At 43.6% G+C, this 21,406-nt stretch overlaps 1 protein-coding gene across 3 annotated transcripts in view; it reads right to left on the bottom strand.

Moving 5' to 3' along the window:
* The window catches only part of ETV6 (ETS variant transcription factor 6), a 249,296-nt gene that overhangs the window by 15,837 nt on the left and 212,053 nt on the right, over positions 1-21,406 (bottom strand). For all 3 annotated transcript variants that reach the window (XM_023226218.2, XM_023226220.2, XM_023226221.2), the window contains one exon: positions 9,180-9,725. In XM_023226218.2, coding sequence (XP_023081986.1) covers positions 9,180-9,725 — 546 coding nt within the window. The remainder of the gene's footprint in view (positions 1-9,179; positions 9,726-21,406) is intronic.

The following is a 21,406-nucleotide window of genomic DNA, read 5'->3' as shown; positions in this document are numbered from 1 at the left end:
ACTTCAAAACACTTGAACATATATGTATAAAACGTTTTTGGATCACAAGGTATTAATTTTAAGTGCATTTTTCTTAAACTAAAGGGCTTTCTTCTATCTCAAGGCACATGGATATTTTAAAGAAATTTCTACTATTTGCATTTTCTTTTCCATGAGAAGTAGTTTATGGAAGTGTTTAGTCCAAGTATAGTTCCCTCTCCTTCCTGCTGGGTGAGGTACCCTCGGTATCCGCAGCTAAAGGCATTGTAAAAAATCCCTTCCTGTGGTTAAGGAGAAATACTTTCACTCCCACGTCTGTCTATTACCAGAGACTCACTGTATAAACTTATTGAGCAGAGATTGTAAAAAGATGGGCAATTCACACATCACCAACGTGGTTTCTAAAGAAAAAAACCACGCTAGACAAAACTGATGCTTAAAACACTTGAGTAGGCAAGTCAAATTATTGACATAGGGAATGTTTAATGATCGTGGTTAATTTAAATTTCAGAAAAGCCTCTAAGAAAGTCATTTCATGTTGTTTTAACTGCCCAAGTGGAATTTTAAAGAAGGCCTGGAAATGACAGTCCCATGGGTATAATTACCAATGGAGAGGCTGCGTGTCCCTGTTACATTTTTTGAAATTTATTACCTAAAAATTAACATGTTTATTTCCAGTTCAGCAACAAAACACGCAAAGTAGCATACGAAATAAAAAGGTGCTACTAAGCTTTACAAATACGGTTCTGAACTGGGGGCATCTGGCAGTATCTGGAGGCATTTCTGGTTGTCACGCTGGGGTGGAGGGTGCTCCTAGCACCTGGTAGGTAGAGGCCAGGGATGCTGCTAAATATCTTACAATATACTAAGCAACCGCACAAATTATTATTTGGCCCAAATATCAAGAGTGTTGAGGACCCCTGCTTAGAGAAACACGGTTTGCAACATTTAGGGGGCCATCTGCTGCTTGGTTTTTTTTTCTCCTCCTCCTCCATTCTAGATCAACCATTACCTAGAAGCAGAAAGTTGGTCAGTTCAGTGCAGCCAGGTGTGTGTGGACACGCAGAGGTGTGTTTACAATGGGCAATTGCTTGTGCTTTGCCGTGGCTCAGGAAAACAGAAAACATATGTGCACAGTGGCACGCTGCGGGAGGGAGAAGTGAAGGCAAATACAAAAATCTCTGCTTCCTGGCTTCCTGGGGCAGAAGAACCACAGCTGCAAACGAGGCTGGACCTCTTCACCTCTGATTACATAAGGTGTGGAGAAGGCTAGGAAACACCGGTATCCAAAACTCACACCCTGCAGCTGAGACCCAGCCCGCAGCCGGAACCTAGTAAGGCCCAGCCTCTGCTTTGCTCAGGTGTGGGTGCAGCCCGGGCATTCACATCCGGGGACTGCGCAAAGGCGGGGACTCTGTATTACAGCACTGTGCGCCCTTACACAAACTGGAATTTCCAGTCTCCTCAAGCCCCTTCTATTATTTTCCACTCAGCCACCATGCTGTTGATGTTTTTTATCTTTTAAAAACATTGTCCTGAAACTTCCTCCTCTTTTAGGGCTCTTTGATTTCTCAGTCGTTCACACTGAAAATAAAGTGCAGTGACTCAGCCGCTGGGAATATTCCTGCTGGAGTGATGGCTCCTCCCCTCCCCAGTGCTCATCTTATTAATCCCCTCCAAATATGGACAGCAGGCAAAGCTTCAGGGAGGGGAAGCAGGAGCACAGAAGTAAATCTCCCAGGAAATAAGAAAACGGAGGTGGCCTTGAAGGGCACCCCACACAGGCCTTCACTGTCAGTGCCCTGCGTGGCTCCGCAGGCAGTTGTGCTGGCTGCACCCACAGCGCCTACACAGTCCCTCTCAGATGGACAGGCTGGCCGCTCAGCAGTGAGGCAGAGTGGGGACAGTAACTCGTAGCAGTTAACCTTCTTGTGCCATGCATTCACACGTTGTCTCATTAACAGTCAAAAGAGCCCAGAAATGGGTTCTCAGTATTACAGATAAGGAAAGGAGGGCTCAGGGACATTATGCACCTGCTTGGGAGTCAAGAACTGGATTCCAATCCTGCTGACCTCGCAGTCCAGGCTTTTGCCACAGGCCCACACTGCTTCCCTAGGGCTGTTCCGGGCCATCTGTCTCCAGGAGCTCTTGAGGGTACTGGGCTACAGAGGTCTACAGAAGGGCATCTCCCAGGGATAGTGTGGGAGGAAGCGGCTCTTTCACCTGGTACTAAAACACTGGAATCCTTGTGGCTTCTGGGGACATCCCACAACCCTATCTTTTCTTTCCTGCAAACACAGATATTTATGCACAGATGCATGTGTGCGAAGGTGCACATGTGTCTGCATGCCCCACACCTTCCAACAAAGGCCGAGGGCTGAGACTTGTCCCCAGCACTTCCATGCGGTCCCTCCACGCTTCTTGTTTATGAGGTCTTTTAGCCGTCAAGGCTGCTCCTGAGGCTCATGTACAAAATTAAAAAAAAAAAAAGTCCATAGGCTTCCTTCGAAACAAATTCACAGCAGCATTACACACTGTGGGAGGAAGTGGAGACGGAAGCAAGATGTCGGAATACAGTAACTTCTCCCGATCCTTGAAGCCCCTGAGGACAAGCCTCAAACTGCTTTCTCTGGAGTTTCATACTTTTTTCTTCATCTTGCTTCAGAGGCTTCCCGAACTGAATCTCTGTATATATAATTCATCCAGTCAATAAAACAAAATCAAGAAAGTATACTGTTTTAGTTGGGTGACAAATAAGACCAAATTGATGTCTCCTTGATTAGAATCTTTTTGTTTCTGTTAAGGATGTAACCTTGAGAAATAGTAAACGTATTTTTTAAAGTCCCAAAAGGCTACCATTAAAGATTCCAAGGATTGCTGCAAAGTGTGTTCTAAGAGGGTTGAGAGTGAAGAGACCTTGAGCTGAGAGGAAATTCTGTGTCTTGCCTGCTGTAGGATTAACGACCCAATTGACCAGTGACAGCTTCACAAATCGAGAAGTTCATGTTCACAAAGATGGAGAGACTTCAGCGAAAGTTGTGAGATAAACACAAGAAAGGTGATATTCTCTATCTGGGTAGGCCATGGGCTTTGAACACCCAAATCTGTACAGATTTGGGTCCCCACTTTTGGGTAGCAAATGAGGGGTTATGAAATGAATGGATTATAAAACAATTCTCAGTGTACCAACGAATCTTCTTCCTCAGCAGAGTTTTGGATTAAGGCCAACGAAGAGACAGGCAGACAGGAAATCTGGTGGCTTAGGTTCTAACGGAATTAAAGTACTTTAAGAGAAAACTAAAATGACTGAAAAGTTTTCTTTTAAGATTTAGCTATCTATAGTCAAAGTAGGAGCTTAGTTTGTGTCACGGCATAAAGCAAGAGGCCATTGCCTTCCACCAGCAAGGATACGAACTTTGGCATTTAGAGATGCAGTGCCCTATCATCTAGAACAATGCCTGGCACGTGAGCAGACTGGCAATAATTTTTGAATCAACGAATGAAGAACTATATAATCCAAAGTGCAAATAAATCATTTCTTTCACTTAGCTGTATTTTGTTATGTGAATGATGTTTTCGTAACTATGCTGGTTGGTCTGAAAATATAGCCTGCAGTCCAGAACCTGTCCACTCTCTTATGTAACTGGTTCTTGTTCCTTCCACGTGTCTTGAACATGCCTTGTCATCTAAAGTGCAAATAATTCCTTGAGAGCAGGGGGACTGTTTTCTAAGTCTGCATCCTACATTGCACCTGTGATTCCAAGCTTACTGAACACCAGGTATACAATGTTGCAAGGCAGAGAACATCAAATGTTCTCTGTAAAGGGCCAGTTAACAAATATTTTAGGTGTTGCTGGCCATGCAATCTCTGTTGTAACTACTCAACTCTGCCACTGCAGCATGGAAGCAGACATAGGCAATACCAACTAAATGGGTTTGGCTGTTTTCCAGGAAATCTTGATTTAAAAAAGACAGATGGTGGCTGGATTTGGCCCACAGTTTGGGCCACAGTTTTCAATCCTTGCTCTAGAGTCCCACACCAGAAGGGAACAATCGTTTTGGGAAGAACACTGAACAGAAGCTTGAGGCTAGACTCTTGATGTGTCTGAATCTCAGTTCCTTCACCTGTAAAAGGTCCTTCTATGTTTGAAATCAAGTCCAAATAAGGAATTTCCATACATACTGAAAACATGACTCACGGATGACTACAGTCACACCTCAGCCACCTACAGGTGCTTGTGGCCAATATACTTTCTGACTTTCAAACACACTGGTGGGACACAAGCCAGTAAAACTTTTGTAGGTAAAGTTTTAGAAGACTGACAGATGCTTTCTGCTCCTAAATAGCCCATTCTTAAAGATACCAAGTAGAAAACAAACATAGAAAGAAGCAACTTTTTCACTGTTCCATACACCATTGGTTGCTGCATTCAAAACAGACCCCAGGCATCTTGTCTCACTCCGTCTTGTGCTAAACTCTCTCTCATAAACACTAGCCATTCCAACCTAGTAAACTCTTAATAACACTTCTCCTTATCCTTTGCAAAGTAAGTGACACCTTTAAAAATAAGCTACGTTATATTTAAAAAGATGTCATTTATGATTTGTATTTAAACTGTCAACCACCTACTGAATTTCCTTTCTTGATTATTTTAGTTTTTCCATATGGTAAATACCTAACAGACATACATTTGCATGTATCTTAATTGTACGATGGGATTTCAGTGATATTAGATAATGAAAAGAATTTATGAAAAGTTATATATCATATATATAAAAACATATATATATATGTATTTTTTTTGAGATAGGGTATCACTCTGTTGCCCAGGCTGGAGTGCAGTTGCATAATCTTGGCTCATTACAACCACCACCTCCCAGGCTCAAGCGATTCTCCCACCTCAGCCTCCTCGATATCTGGGACTACAGGTGTGCGCCACCAAGCCTGACTAATTTTTATATTTTTTGGTAGAGTCGGGGTTTCACCATGTTGGCCAGGCTGGTCTCGAACTCCTGACCTCAGGTGATCTGCCAGCCTTGGCCTTCCAAAGTGCTGGGATTACAGGTGTGAGTCACAGGGCCCAGCCTGAAAAATGATAGATTTTTAAATGACCTCAACAGACCTCACCTTGTAGATTTACATTTCTACCTGAAATAGAAAAAATACACTGAGCCTTATCTTGCTTTGCTCCTGGTAAGTTTTCTCCATCTGGAATGACCTCTTTTCTTCTAATCTCCACTTGTCCACATTCTAAGCATTCATCCAAGCCCAGCTAAAAGCCAGCCCTCCACGTAGCTTCCCCTGACATCCCTGCTCTGACCTCCTGTGTCACTTAACAGGAGCCCTTCTAAGATACATGTCACGTGCTTTGCTTTTATAGTTAACTGTGCTCAGCTCTTTCATGATAAAGACTGTCTTATACCTCTCTGTCCCCACCCCGTCAAGAATGCAGAACAGTGCCTTATACACAGAAGGTGTCCAAATGCATAAATCCTAGGGCACCTGAACAAATCACATCTGAATAGTAAGAATTTAGCTTCGTTTTGTGATCCACATTCATGAGTACTATTTGCATCTATACCCTCCAGCTATAGTACTCATCAGTTTGACATTCAGCAGCACCTTCATTTCTTTTTGTACTGTGCTCATTTAAAATGCGTTAAGGAGCTAAGTTTTCTCATCTAACAGCTGCTTTATGGAGATTTAAAGGCTTTTTATGGCTGTTCAGTAATGACAGAACTTTTACATTGTACACAGGAATCACCCGATGAATTTCACCTCCAATAAACAGAATCAATTTTACAAGGATCTGAGGAGTCCAGAAAGATATCAGAAGAGTGGAGTACACACAGGGTTATCCTCAAAGAAACAGAAGTGCCTAAAACTTGTGTTTTCTTGGGAGGGTTACAGAATCAAGACTGTCAGACTACAGACTGGCAGAGCTGGAAGGAACTTTAGGGACCATCCAGTCCTACCTTCTTCGGAGAAAAACAATGCCTTTCAGTGGAATGAGTTAAATTTGGATTTGGTTAAATTAGTTAAAATATACATTGGGAGATTTAAAAACTTTTGAATATGGCATTATAGCACTGGTAATTAGTTTTAGGACACTGTGTCATACTGAAGGAGTTAATGCATTCCCCCAAAAGATCTAGGCCCCAGGATTATTTTACATGAATATTCTGACTTCCTAGAGCCATCAAGAAAAGCACATACTGCCTATTTCTGTGTGCCCTTGAGACGGCGGGCATCCATAGACACCCAGGCTCATCATTTGGTGGGTGCAGTATTCTACCAAGCTTCCTAACTGATGAGGCTGCATCCATCATCAAACACTGATATTGGGGAATGAGATGAAAAAAATAGTAGTATAGGCTGGGTGCAGCGGCCCATGCCTGTAATCCCAGCAATTTGGGAGGCCAAAGCAGGCAGATCACTTGAGGCCAGGAGTTCAAGACCAGCCTGGCCAACACGGTGAAACCCCATCTCTACTAAAACTACAAGAAAATTAGCCAGGCATGGTGGCGTGTGCCTGTAATCCCAGCTACTCAGGAGGCTGAGGCATGAGAATCACTCGAACCTAGGAGGCAGAGGTTGCAATGAGCCGAGATTACATCACTGAACTCCAACCTGGGTGACAGAGACACTGTCTCAAAAAAAAAAAAAAAAAAAAAAGTAATATAATTTTAAGAGACTAATATTTTGAAATTTACAAACCTACTAAACAATGGAAAAATAACTCCTCAAGTCTAACTCATGTATCTTTCTTGATTCATGGGCTTATGGTAGATTCCCAAAGAGTGGTGAAGGCAGTGTCACCTGGGAAGTAGACAGGAGAGATCTTGGGAAGCAAGCCAGGCCCACGAGGGCAGCACTGCGGACAGCAACCATGGGGCAGCAAGGATTGTCCTGCACACCTCGGTCACAGGGCCCCTATCTGACCTTGGCAAAGGCCTTTGCCTCTCCGGGGCTCAGTTTCCTTTGTGGTTTCCCCTGTACAAATGACCCTTCTACATAAGATGAATACTGCAGTAATGAGCTACCTTAAGAGCGGTCCTGAGAATTATAAACAAGCAAAAGGTATCTGCAAAATGTCAAGTACTGCTGCACACACCATGCAAGAAACAAGACAAGAGGGTATATAGACAAGAAGGGTATTGCCTGGAAAGCACAATGCGTCATTTACAGAATTCACAGCAATACACTGACCTCATCCTCCTTCTCCAATTATCTGGGGAAATTCACATGTTTTGCCTAAGCTCTTTGCTTCTTTATCTACTATTCTTTTTTCCCCAGTTTTATTTGTTCATTTGCTGATTAAAACAATCTAATGTGCAAGTAAAAGCGGAGAGATCAATAATATTAACCCCCACACATCTATCACCCAGACATATAACCACCAGCTACTGATGGCTAGCCTTGTTTTATGTAGACCCCACCCACACCCCACCCCCTAACTCTGCAGGGTCATTTTGAATTGAATCCCAAACATATATCATTTTCTTTTTCATAGTTTTTAAAACATATAAGTCATTTTTGTTTGTCATTTTATTTTCTTGATTCAACATCCTTGATGTAAATTATCTGTAATAATGAAACTGAGGCAACACCGGTGGTGCACTTGGGGCCAGAGAAAAATCTAGAAACAAATGATTTAAATAAAAAAGGGACAGTACCAGCCGGGTGCGGTGGCTCATGCCTGTAATTCTAGCACTTTGGGAGGCTAAGGTGGGCAGATCACGAGGTCAGGAGATCGAGACCATCCTGGCTAACATGGTGAAACCCCGTCTCTACTAAAAATATAAAAAAAATTAGTCGGGCGAGGTGGCGGGCACCTGTAGTCCCAGCTACTCGGGAGGCTGAGGCAGGAGAATGGCGTGAACCCCGGAGGTGGAGCTTGCAGTGAGCCGAGATCGTGCCATGGCACTCCAGCCTGGGCAACAGAGTGTGGAAAAGAAAAAAAAAAAAAAAAAAGGGACAGTACCTCAAGGCAGAGGTAGGCTTGTAGGAGCCTGTTATTCCATTGCCATCAGTATGGCAGCACCCTGATGGTCAGCTGGGACTCTGACCAGGTTATGGGCTCAGGGAGGAGGGCGCATTTCTCTCCTTTCCCTGAACAGGTCTGTTCTCTCCTGCCTCCAGGTCTCCCTCCTGCTATTGAAGGCACAATCACTTCAGTGTCACACTCACTCCACTGCAAAGCCTTGCTTGGTCCCTCCAGTCAAAACACACCTTCCTTCTGCTTTGTTTCTACAGCACTTCATTACTCTGGCAGACAGTAGGTGCTCAATGAATGCTGATAAAAAATGAATGGGAAATGGGGCTTACTTCATTCTGCCTTATATCTTAGTGGTTTTCCCCTTTGTCTCTCCCACTATATTCTAAATTCCTCGGGGAAAAAGATACTGCATGTTAAATTAGCTCTGTATCCCTACTCCTAATGCATTTATTTGTACACAGCAGGTGCTCAACAAATATCCCACTAATGGAGTAATGCTCTATGAAAAGAGCTAACCTTGTCACATGGTTAGAGGATTAAGCTTCTGAAGAATGAGTTCACGTAAATTATGAGCATCCTAGGAAACAGACAACGTGTAGATATTTTTCCCACTGATTTCCATTGGTTTTTTCCCTTAAGTAAGCAAATTTGGGCTTCTTATCATAAATGAAAGAGCATCTGAGAGTGGTTTCCTCTGTCAAATGGCCCAGCAACACCTCCTCCAATACCATAATCCTGTTTTCCTCTCCTACCCGCTCCCAAGGTGAAGGCTGCATGACGTTACTGTTCGCAGGATGGAATTACAGGCCTGAATCAGAGACAAAGCTTCTTTTTGCTATGTCTGGTCATTAATTAGCTGCTGGAAACTTCAGGACAGGGCCATTAGCATGCTCATAATCCTTTTATTTTAAATGTTTTCGCTTAGCCTTGATTCTGATGTGACTCTCCTTGTAAGCTGGACGTAGGACATTTGTTTCTTAACATTTCTGAGGCTCATTAACTACTCGATCCCAGCGGCTCATTAACCAAGCCATTAGGGATTTCGCCTCATGCAGGCAGAAGCCTCCACTTGCCCTCACAGAGCCTTGGAGGGTGCCTAATTGGGAATGGTGCGAGGCTGGCTGCAAGGATCACAGGGGAGAGTGGGGCTTTGTCAGGTCTCCAAGATGCTGGAGCAAAACGAGAGAGGAGCTCACTCACCTGCTATTCTCCCAATGGGCATGGCGTGCTCTTCAGGGGGGGAGACAGAGACCATGATGTGGTTCATGTAAGCCAGGTCTTCCCGATGAGAGAGGTTGATGGGTTTCCCTTCTCTATGCAGCCCGTCTTCGGAGAGCCTGGATTGTTTGAAATCCACGGAGTGCCGGGGGTTCAGGATCAGAGGGTGCATGATGGGGCTGGGCATCAGCTGGATCACGCGTGTGCTCTCCTGCCGGGGGCTGGATGGCTTCGGGTGGGACTCAGAGGACGCTGGGCAGTGATTATTCTCCATGGGAGACACTGACAGAGGGTAGGACTCCTGGTGGTTGTTCTCCTGGTGCGGCCTGGGTCCCTGAGCTCTCTCAGCTGGGGAGAGTCGGCGGATCATGTTGTCCAGGGGGGACCGAAGGGGCCGCTGCTCGGGGTCAGGAGAAGGCCGGTGATTTGTCGTGATGGGTGACCTGGAGCGGTGCAACAGTTCAATGGTGGGAGGGTTGTGGTGCACATTATCCACGGATGGCCTGGGGGTCCTCTGGACACAGTTATCTGCGGAGCAGAGGGAAAGGCAATCACGGTGAGTTGGCAGGACAGGAACCTCCCCGTGGCTCTACAGGCGGTAAATGGAGGAGCGTGTAGGTATGTGTAAAGAACCTTTCTCCCCAGAATGCAGTGTCTTTTTCACTGCTTAACAATGTCAAGTGTGCATACTGAAACTATTTTTCTATTGCCAGGCAACCTAAGGATGTCTACAAGCATTCCGTTAATCACCTACCTGTGGCCTGTAAGCACAATGAAGCCAAACGTCCATTCCCCATCTTTTGGTCATCATTTTATTTTATTTTATTTATATTTTATTTTTTTTTGAGGCGGAGTCTCGCTCTGTCGCCCAGACTGGAGTGCAGTAGCCGGATCTCAGCTCACTGCAAGCTCCGCCTCCCGGGCTCACGCCATTCTCCTGCCTCAGCCTCCCGAGTAGCTGGGACTACAGGTGCCCGCCACCTTGCCGGCTAGTTTTTGTATTTTTAGTAGAGACGGGGTTTCACCGTGTTAGCCAGGATGGTCTCGATCTATTGACCTCGTGATCCACCCGTCTCGGCCTCCCAAAGTGCTGGGATTACAGGCTTGAGCCACCGCACCCGGCCTGGTCATCATTTTAACTCTTCTACGTCGCTTTCAGAGGTGGAAGCGTTCTCAGGGGTTTCTCTCTAGATGCTTTCATTGACTTACATTTTCACAACTAAAATTTTCATATTCTCTACCTCTAGGAGTTATTAGTATTAGTGATAATGTTAATCATATTAGTAATAATTATTAGTAATAACTATATCTTAGATGCTGGATTTCACTGTTTAAAACTTACAGCACTCCTGGCTGGGTGCAGTGGCTCCCACCCGTAATCCCAGTTACTTGAGAGGCTGAGGCATGAGAATCACTTGAACCCAGGAGGTGGAGGTTGCAGTGAGCCAAGATCACACCACTGCACTCCAGCCTGGGTGACAGAGCAAAACTTTGTCTCAAAAAAAAAAAAAAAGAAAGAAAGAAAGAAAAAAAACCCAACCTTACAGCACTCCTAACCAGGAGATACCACTAGTATCCCTGTTTTACAGACGATAAAACTGAGGCATAAAGAAGTTAAGCAACTTACCCAAGGCCACACCATCTCCTAATAGTCAGTTAGGAGATTAGAACCAGACTCCAGTCAGATTTTAGAACCTGTGTACTCATGACAACATCTGTCACTGCAACATAGAAACTACGACACAAAGTCACCAAAACCTGCTCTAAGCATGCACAGTGGCCCCAATTTACAGAATGACAATCTTACTGAACTTGAAAGAACTTTTGGGAGCACTTTGCTTCTGAGTGCACAGACCCTACAAGTGCTCAGAGACAGGCAGAGGTAAGGAAGAAGAAGGATGGATGGACACCTCTAACAAAACCTCTAACCCATCCCACTCGAAGTTGCAAGCTGGTGACGTGTGTGCAAGGATAACATCAGAAGTGTACATAGCTCAGCAACAGAAGTAGCTCTGAGGGCTGGGTAGGGGAATGGACCAGCACACACCTGGCTCCAGGAGTCCCTGCTAAGGTGCAGAAGGACAGAAATCTGCCCATAAAAATGGAGATTTCTACATGGCTGCTCACCCAACTCAATGAACTCTCTCTGGCCACATCTTTTCCCAGGGCAGTCTCACCAAAAGGATGTGCATGCTTGCTGTCCTTGTTCTGGTCAAAGAATTGTCCACAGTTCTAAGTAAAGCAAGTCAAACGTATCACCTTTGTCCATTAAGATAATATATATATAAAGAACACATAAAGGGAATTCAGTAATTTGATAGCGTCAGTAAACAGAGACAGACACGGTAGTTTTAAGTTTTACACAGGGTTAAGAAGAAAATAGGGACTTTTTTTTTTGAAAGTTCCACTAGATCTCATCTGTCATACAAAACACTGAACAAAAATATTGTTCATAATATTAAAAGATCATCTCCTTGAAAGCAAAGGGCTTATTTTGTGACTGCTGTATAACCCACTGCCAGAAGTTCAAAAGTGCCTCATCATTGGAATGGCTATCAATAGGAGACTGATTTAATAAATTATAGTATATATCTCTAAACAATGGAGTACTATGTAAATGTAAAAAGGAATGAGGAGTATCTCAATATTTTGCTAAGGACTAGCATCCAGAATCTATGGTTAGATATGAAAAGCAAGATGATTTATGATCTGCCACCACTTATCTAAACAAGGAAAGGGGGAGTTTCAGTTTCAACAATGGTAGAGTGGCTTGTACCAAAGGAACCGTCCTGTGGATAGAAATGAAAGAAACTGTATTAAATACATTCAAAAAACTATTTGAAGGTATCAAGGGCAGACAAAAACCGGGATTTCACTCTTGAAAGAAGGGACCTGCACAGAGTAAGGTCCATGTTTAAACAGCTTTCTCCCTGGTTCCGTTGATCTCCTAAGTGCCCTATGCTGCATGCTCCTCCCCAGTCTTTGCCACACAGGGCAGTTAGAAGATAAACAGAAAGCTGCTTGAGATAGAGTAGGTAGCTGCCAGAATGGCAGAAAATTGAAGAAACAAATCCCATACAGTGGGAGCCTCAGAGGAGAGAGTGATTAAATGTAAAAGTTTCCTCAAATTCTTGTCTGACTACTGAATAGCCCAAGTGCCAGGGAGACCCTTTGGAGTTCAGTGAAAAGCAACAGTTGTATAATGAAAAGATATGAGCAGAAATCTCAGCTACTGGCTACTGCAGTGGAGACAGAGTTCAGAGTTTGAGTCTCATCAAATTTGAAGGCTCTGTAAACACTTCAGGCTGTTTGTTACCCCTGAATGACCACAATGTAGGAGTAAAAACCCTAGGACAAGGGGATCTGGCTAACGGCAAAAGGCAAAATAGAAACAGACTGGACCTAATGAAACGTAAGACCATGCCTCTACAGATTCAAAGTCACTAGCCAGTAATTTGATTGCCTGCTAGAACAAAAGTCAACACTCTTCGGTGGAATAGAACACAATCCAGTGTCTCAACGCGCTCAGCACCCAGTCACAATTTTCTAGATATGAGAAGAAATACAAACATGCTACTCATAATAAGGAGGCAAGGCCATCAACAGAAACAGAACTTGAGATAATGTAGATGTTGGAATTAGCACAAACAAACAAACAGAAAAACTTTACAGCAGCTATTATAAATAAGTACAAGCCCTAAAAGAAAACAATGGTGGTAATAAATGATGACACATAGAGCCCGCCAAAAGGGAAATGGAATTTAAAAAAAGACAAAGTAAAGATTCTATAACTGAAAAGTATAATATCTGAAATGAAAGACTGGACTGGATGGACTTAATAGCAGAATGGAGATGAGAGAAGAAAGGGTTAGAAAATTTGAAGACAGATGAGTAAAAATGAAATCCAAACAAAACAAATCCTCAGTGACCTGTGGAACAATATCACATGGTCTAACACACATGTAATTGGTGTCCAAGAAGGAGAATATAGAAAGAAACAGGGTAGCATAAATTAAAAACTAATGGCTAGATTGTCCTCAAATTTGGTAACAACATTATCAACAACACTAAATTCAAAGATCCAAGAATCTCAAGTAAGATATGTAAAATAAAAACCACACCCAGGTACACCACAGTCAAACTGCTGAAAACCAAAAATAAAGAGAAAATCTTGAAAGCAACAAGAGAAAAAAAGAAACTATGTACAGGGGGAGATTATACTAATATACTATATATGTATAGTATGATAGTATATATGATATATGGTATATAACATACTATATAAGTATACACTAATATTTATAATGTATTATATACATGAATATACTAATTATGATTGACCTCTTTAAAAAAACCTGAAGAGAGGGACTGCTCAAACACACACACAAGAAGGATACAGATGGGAACCTATAGATTGAAAAAGACTTAAGAGATACATTAACCATTTGCAATGTATAGATGTTGTTTGGATTCTGATTCAAACTGTAAAAAACATTTTTTTCTTCTTTTGAGACGGAGTTTCGCTTTTGTTGTCCAGGCTGGAGTGCAATGGAGCCATCTCGGCTCACTGCAACCTCCGCCTCCTGGAATTCAGGCGATTCTCCTGCCTCAGCCTCCTGAGCAGCTGGGATTACAGGCATGCGCCACCACGCCCAGCTAATTTTGTATTTTTAGTAGAGACAGGGTTTCTGCATGTTGGTCAGGCTGGTCTCGAACTTTAGACCTCAGATGATCCACCCGCCTCGGCCTCCCAAAGTGCTGGGATTATAGGCGTGAACCACCGCGCCTGGCTGTAAAAAACATTTATGAGACGGTTGGCAAAAAGTGAACACTAGTAGATTATTTGATGATACCGAGGAACTACTAGTTTTCAAGTGATATGATGGTCCTGTGATTGATTTTATAGAGCCTTTTTTTGAGACCTATGTCGATACTAGGTCTTTGACTTGTTCTGGTCAAAGAGCAAGTACTTTTTTTTTTTTTGAGACAGAGTCTCGCTCTGTTGCCCAGGCTGGAGTGCAGTGACGCGATCTCGGCTCACTGCAAGCTCTGCCTCCCGGGTTCACACCGTTCTCCTGCCTTAGCCTCCTGAGTAGCTGGGACTACAGGCACCTGCTACCACGCCTGGCTAATTTTTTGCATTTTTAGTAGAGATGGGGTTTCACTGTGTTAGCCAGGATGGTCTCGATTTCCTGACCTTGTGATCCACCTGCCTCAGCCTCCCAAAGTGCTGGGATTACAGGCGTGAGCCACCGCACCCAGCCTGTTGATACTATTTACAAGGGAAATTATATATGAAATAATCTGGGATGGTGAAGGAGAGAGGAGGTAGACCACAGGGGAAAACAAGATTGGCCTTGAGTTGACCATCAAAACTGGTGATGGGTACATGATGATTCATTATACAATTCTTTTTAGTTTTGTATAGGTTTGATATTTCCTGTTATAAAAAGCTTTTTTTTTTTTTTTTTTTTTTAAAGTGCTTAATTAACCTTGCAAGGATATAGGTTGGGATGACAAGCACTAACTTCCTCACTTTAACCCAAATGCATATAAATGCTTACCAGGCACCGACTAAAATGATCTGTAATCTTCTGGAGATAAGGCAAACTTTTCTTTTATAGATAATATGGATCTCAATTCTGCTGCCCATAGAAACGTATTTATCTTTTGTCCATGGTTCACTTTTCATTTGTCACAGAGTATGATCACTGTAAACAACTGAAGACAGTTCCAGTTTGAACTTTCCTATATTTTCTTCTAAGTGCCATTTACAGAATGTCTTTCTTTACTTAAAAGCTTATTAAGGTTTAAAATACTTAAGGATGATGAAGACCACGTATTGAAAAATCCCATTTCCTGAATCCATTTCCAATCTTATAAATTTCAAAACAGTCACAGGCGTTGGTCAGTAATCTGGTTACCTGCAGGCTTTCTTTGATGTCCTGGGCTTCAAGGCTTAGTGTGTGGGTGTGCACTCAGGCCAGGCCTTAGGAAGTCTGGGAGGACCAGGAGAGGAAGAACTTTCATGCCAAGGGTAAAGGAGGAACTGATGTAATGTCCTGGAGAGATTTCACTCTCCGTTCCTGCCCAGACCTTGGGAACAATGCAGGAGGGTGATAGTGCTTTGGATAATCCAACTCAGATTCTACTTTGGACTCAGGATCCAGGCAGGAACAGGGCTTGGAGGAGCTTTATTTATTTATTTCTCTGCAGATATCACTCAAAGAGGAAGTACTTGATGAAGCTGATAACATTAACAGTAGAGAACTGGATCCGAGGGTATTTAATTCCAGGCTCCTGGTGGTCTGGGCACAACCACTGTCAAGGCCGAGAGGCCTGCAATGAGACCTTGCAAGCTTTGTTTCAGTCTGCAAAGCAGCGCCCGTGTACCGAGTGGGCTATGACGTTCTTAGCCTGCTGCCTGCCGCCTCTGTTATTATAAGTTGGCAACAGGGCATGGAAACTTACGAGACCAGAGCCGGCAGGCAGAGAAGCTCCGGACACAGGAAATGCACTGAGCGGACAGTGGGTGCATTAAATCCCCCAGATGTAGGAGTCTTCTGTCTAAAACAAGAAGATTTTTTTGGTCTGGCCTTGATGTCTGGGTTTGTTCTTGGTGAGCTGCCCAGCTGGAAAACTGGGAAATGATCCACATTGCCCTCATTCTGAAGGTCTTGATATGGAAGGGAAATATACAAGGAAGAGGGAGGGAAAGCCAGACTTAATTAGTCCCTGTGGACACAGAAGGAAGGCAGGAAGAAAGACCAAGGACTGGCAGGGAACTGTCATTCTGGTTGGAAGTGTTTTCTGATCTCAAACCTTCTTCCTTGTTGACCTCTGTTAGCCACAAATAATCCCTTCTTCTCACTGCCAAACAGCCTAAAATAAAGCAGGACTTTAAATGTGGTAATTTTCTTTACACAAAGGTCTGATTTCTTATCCTTTCCTCTTGTTAGGAAAGTTTCTCTACTTAAAAATTCATAAAAATTTGACCCAATTTAATCACGCTATAAATAATAAATAACTAGTAAACCTAAACAAACAAAAATCTGCCTTTGGTGAAAGTTTTGACTGGTAAGTTTCCAGGGTACAGCAAAGGCTAAGATCAAGTTTGCATCTCACACACCAGGATCACATTTCCACCATTGTGCTTTGCCTAAGCCCACAGATGCTGGTCAGAGAAGAAGGTCACCAGGGAGACGCAAATCAACAGGCCCAGCAGGTAATGCTCACTCAAGCCTCAGTCCACTGGGTTTCACTTTCTCCCTATCCCAGTCATTTTGTTAAAATTTAGTGGGAAGTATGAATGATACACAGAGCTAGACAGAAGTCATAAGCTCAAGGTCTTGAGGTGGAATTCAAACTATATTTCATATACCACTCCCGGTCTCCTATGCCCATTAGGGGATGAATATCTCTCCCCCAAAATTCATAAGTTGAAGTCCTAACCCCTAGTACCCTCAGGATGTGATCTGATTTGCAAAGAGGGTCCTTGCAGATGCAACTAGTTAGCATGAGGTCATTTTATGAACAGTCAATATGATTGGTGTCTTTATAAAAAGTATACTTTGGACTTAGAGACATACACAGGGGAAGAAAGGAGGTGAAGATGAAGGCAGAGACCTCCAAGGCAAGGAATGCCAAAGCTTGCCAGCAAACCATCAAAAAGAGGAGAGAGTCATGGAACAGATCCTATCTCAAAGCTCTCAGAAGGAACCAACTCTAGCACACTATGTTGACCTTGGACTTCTAGCCTCCAGAACTGTGAGATGATAAATATCTGTCGTTTAAGCCACCCAGTTTGGGGTACTTTGTTACAGCGGCCCTAGCTAACTAATACACCCCCTACTCCAGTTACCTGAGGTTCAACCTCTGTTTGGTTTGGAGCCTTTCCCCTTGACTGTGTGCCTGGCATTTCAGCCTATTCATCCCCACAATGTGCCAATGTCACTGAACTCCCTTGGAGGGCCTGAGAAGAAAACTGCCCTAGTTTGGAGTGGATGATTCACGTATGTTTGAGGTTACCAACAATAAACTCTATGTACGCTCCTAGAATTTTATAAGCATTTGATGAAAGGGGCTAAACGAAACAAAATGGGTAACCTGTAGTACTCTGAGGCTTAATCTTCATGACTGCAGCAGGCCTGGGCAGGACTGCTTCCAAACAGGCCACCTTTCCAAGGGATCAGTAGAGAGAGTACATGCATATCTGCTGACACAGGAGGCCTCACGATCGGGGCTGCAGACTGTCCTGCTCTTCACAGGCAGTATAGGGGAGTCTCCTTTGTCTCCATAAAGCAGCACAAAAGAAGTGAATTAAGAAATCAAGAGATTGGATTTCCAATAAGCCAATTAGGTCTGTTTGGATAAACCTCTCAATCATGTATAAGGCCTGGAGTCACAGGTGGCAGAGAGATAAGGCAGAGAGGCCCTGGAGTGGGGAAAAGAGCAAGATGACCCCTTAACTGAGGGCTTCCTTCTCTGGAGGTGAAATCAAACCGCTCCCAGCTCCTTATCTCAAAGATCAGATGGCATTTCCCTAGGGGTAAAGGAAGTCTCTTGGAGACTTCCTGCCTGTCTTGTGAGAGTCATTCGTGCATATTAGGGATCTCTTGCCCCTAAAACTTCTGGCTTAAGAGAGCATGCTAGCCCTAGGGCTAAAAACAGCCTCCAGTTGGAGGACCCTGGTGCAGGCAGGGAGGGTGAGGATCCCTTCTGTAATAGGCCGAGGGCCCAGATGCAAAGAGGGTCTCTGCACAATCCAGTCCCTACACGCCATCACAAAAAACACATGCTGCAGCAGGGGCAAGGGTCAGAAGGTAAAAGGTCATGCTGCCCTACGCCCTGAAATATAGGAGGCAAAGCAGGAAGAAAGGTCCTGGAGAGGAAAGCAGGACTTGCAGAAGGCTGGAATGAGGCCGGGTCAAGGGAATAGGTGTTAAGTGGTGCTCGGAGGCCCAGCTCCCAGGGAGAGCAGGAAGTCAAGATCTTGACCTGTTTCTGATGGGACCTGTCATTACCTGCTGCCAGATTCAAGATTCCCAGAACAGAAAGGGGTGCAAAAAGGCTAACCTTGTAGTTCTTAAGGGAGGAGACAGCCAGAAGTTGAATACAAAGGTTGCAAAGGGGTCACGGAGGACTCAGCGCTCGGCAGGTATTGCAAGGTAACATAGAATGCAAGCAAGCAGTGCTCACTTCCAAACAGCCTGTGTTAATCAGAGTAATGAAGATTGGCACTTTAAATCTATTTTCCCACAGAAACCCTAGTGCAGATGAATCCACGAAGGTGTTCTTGGATAACAGCGAGGGAGGCAACAGCCCTTCCCTACGTATAAGGTGCACAAACCTGATGCTTGCACAAAGTGCATGCAGTTGCGATATTGAGAATGGTTAAGAAAAGTGGAAGGAAAAACCAACTGCACAACATTGTGAATAGACTTACCACTACCGAAGTACACCTAAAAATGGTTAAAATGGTAAATATTGTGTATTTTATCCCAATTAAAAATTTACATAAAAAGAGGGGGGAAAACAACCAAATAATAGCCAGAAATATTGAATCGAGATAATGAGTAACATTTACTGAGTGCTTGGCTATTCTAAGGGCATTTTCCATATTAACTCATTTCTTTCTTTCTTGTTTTTCTTTTCTTTTTTTTTTTTTTTTTTTTTTGAGACAGAGTCTCACCGTGTCACCCAGGCTGGAGACTCATTTCTTTCTTACGGCAACCCTTTGAGATAGGCCCTATCATTTTCCTTCTATTACAGGTGGAGATCTGAGACCCAAGGCAGTTGCCTGAAGTCACACAGCCGGTAAACTGGGGAGCTGGGATTAGAACCCAGGTAGTCGGGGGATCTAGAGTGCATGCATATACGTGCCAGCATGCTCTCTGGCTCCGTCACGTATTACACGGTTAATATGTGTCACGAAGATGTCAAACCCCAGCCCACAGCCTCCTTGACCCTGCAGTCATCAACACGATTCCAGCAAAACTAGAGAATCGAGTGGTTTTACAACAACCATGACAGGATGTGAGTGGAGCAGCTAACGATTGCATCTACCTGGTGCCTACTAAGCAACTGTAGTGAGGGGCCAGTTTCAAGGCGTGATCTCCTCAGGGGGTGGGTGACAGCCAGTGCTTCTGCTCTCAGAAGCCGGTGCCTGGCTCAGAACCCACAGTTCTCACAGGCTGGGAGATTTTCATGATGCTAAGCCCGTCCATCCCAAGGGAGTTAATCATCTACAAGGGTGAATTCAGTCCAACTCAGCAAGAGTTTTTAACATTATGAACTAGACATACTTTGGAGTCTCAAAAGTCATCTTTGACATTTTTTGGTATAAATTTGGCAGTAACGTAAGCAGGGGACCTGCCACACACTGTACCAGTCAGGTGACCTGAAAACTGCTTTGGCGTCCTCATCTCCACAACTTCTACTCATCTTTCAATCATGTGCTCTATTTTCAGGGCGCCTGCACTACAAACATTTATGAAAATGTATTTTGGTCTCCTCATTCTGCGCAGTGGAATGAATGCAGGCACTGGCATCAACCCCACCTGGGTTTAAATCTCAGCGTCACTACTTGATTTTGGGGCATGTTACTTTATTGCTCTTAACCTTTATTTTTTCATCTATAAAGTGGAGATAATAATATCACCTTCTTTTATAGGGTGGTGGTGAGGATTAAATGATTCAAACATATAAGAGCTTAGAACAGGGCCGGCACACAACAAGGACCCAATAACTGTTAGCTATTCTTTTGTTATTAAGAAGCGGATTCATACACCTCATCTTCTTTAATTATCTCATTAAAATTGTATACAGTGTCCTTACGCCATAGCAGTCTTTTGGCACTTGGGTTTGGTGGTGGGGCAGGAGGGGTACGATTCCCCTCAATAAAGCAATCATATAAATAAAACTTCTGCGGGCCATCACAGAACACACACCACCCTCTCCATCTCCCACAAAGAAATGACTTCTCTCAATTATCGAGCCATTCCCATGTGCTAGTTGTAAGAAACATTGAGATCAATTGTACTTCGAGGCTTGAAATTTCTCACCACTTGCGATTTCCACATTTGCCTCGTGATAAAGAGTTGTCCCAGAGCAGAACTGCCACCTTAAACTGCACCCAGTGCTATAGAAACAATCTCAGCCCTGCATATGTGTGACTATCTGCAAATTAAAGTGATTAAGAATCACTGCTCCATAATCTCTGATGGGGCAGAGGAAAGGATGGGACTGAAGAGCTGAAATTATCAAGCTCCAAGGGGGTGATGGGATGAGAACGTTGGAGAAATCCAGATCTTGCTCCTTCTCCCTACAGACTGTACATCCAGTCCCATGGGGCAGTTCTGCGGAGCTGGTCCCATTCAGAGACGTTAGCCCAGAAGGGAGGCCTATTTTATGTTTCCACTGAGCTTGAAGGGGGCCAATATTCAAGTAGTTCCAACACCAGAGGACAAGTGACAATTAAATATATTTGGGGATAAAACCCAAAATAAAAGAATCTAAGATATGAAAAGAAGTTATCAACACACCTGCAACGTGATAAAATAAATTTATTTTATAGTCATTTGCTGGTCTGCTATTTCTAAAGATGCTTTGCCTCCTGGTTTTTGTGAAAGCAGTAATATCATTGTTTACTTTACCTCCTTTCTACATAACTACCTACCTGCATTCTAATTCATATCACAAAGATAAAATGAGTCATAACAGTCAAGGAAAAAGAATGTCCTTAAACTGAGCTTTTTATGATGAAATAAGTGAATGACACTACTCTTGCTGCCACTCTCAGAGGGGCAATGTTATCTGAAGTTCTCAATAAGGTGAGACAAATCAGGACAGAAGAGATTTTCTCCTGCTTCTGAGCAACACCAGGCAGGACACTGCTATGATTTTCTAGATTTTAGATGCTCAAGACCCTGAAGGAAGGGAATACGTCTTATCTTCGTATCGCCCAGGAAGACTCAAGATTCCTTGGATGTAATGTGGGGATTTGAGAGCTGTAAGAGACTGCAGAAACCATTTAGTCTAACCCCCTTCTTATAACTAGGGAGACAGGGTCAGAGAACTGAGAAACTTTAGCCCTTATGATCTGTTCTGGCAGAATGAAGGGTTAGGACCTGGTTTCCTGACTTCCAGATCTCATCCTTTAAAACACACACACACACACACACACACACACACACACACACACACACACA

This window comes from Piliocolobus tephrosceles, chromosome 10, assembly GCF_002776525.5.
Source record: "Piliocolobus tephrosceles isolate RC106 chromosome 10, ASM277652v3, whole genome shotgun sequence".
In the NCBI taxonomy this organism is placed as follows: Eukaryota; Metazoa; Chordata; class Mammalia; order Primates; family Cercopithecidae; genus Piliocolobus; species Piliocolobus tephrosceles.
Note: the sequence above shows the minus strand (reverse complement) of the source record. Positions and strands in the feature narration are given on the sequence as shown.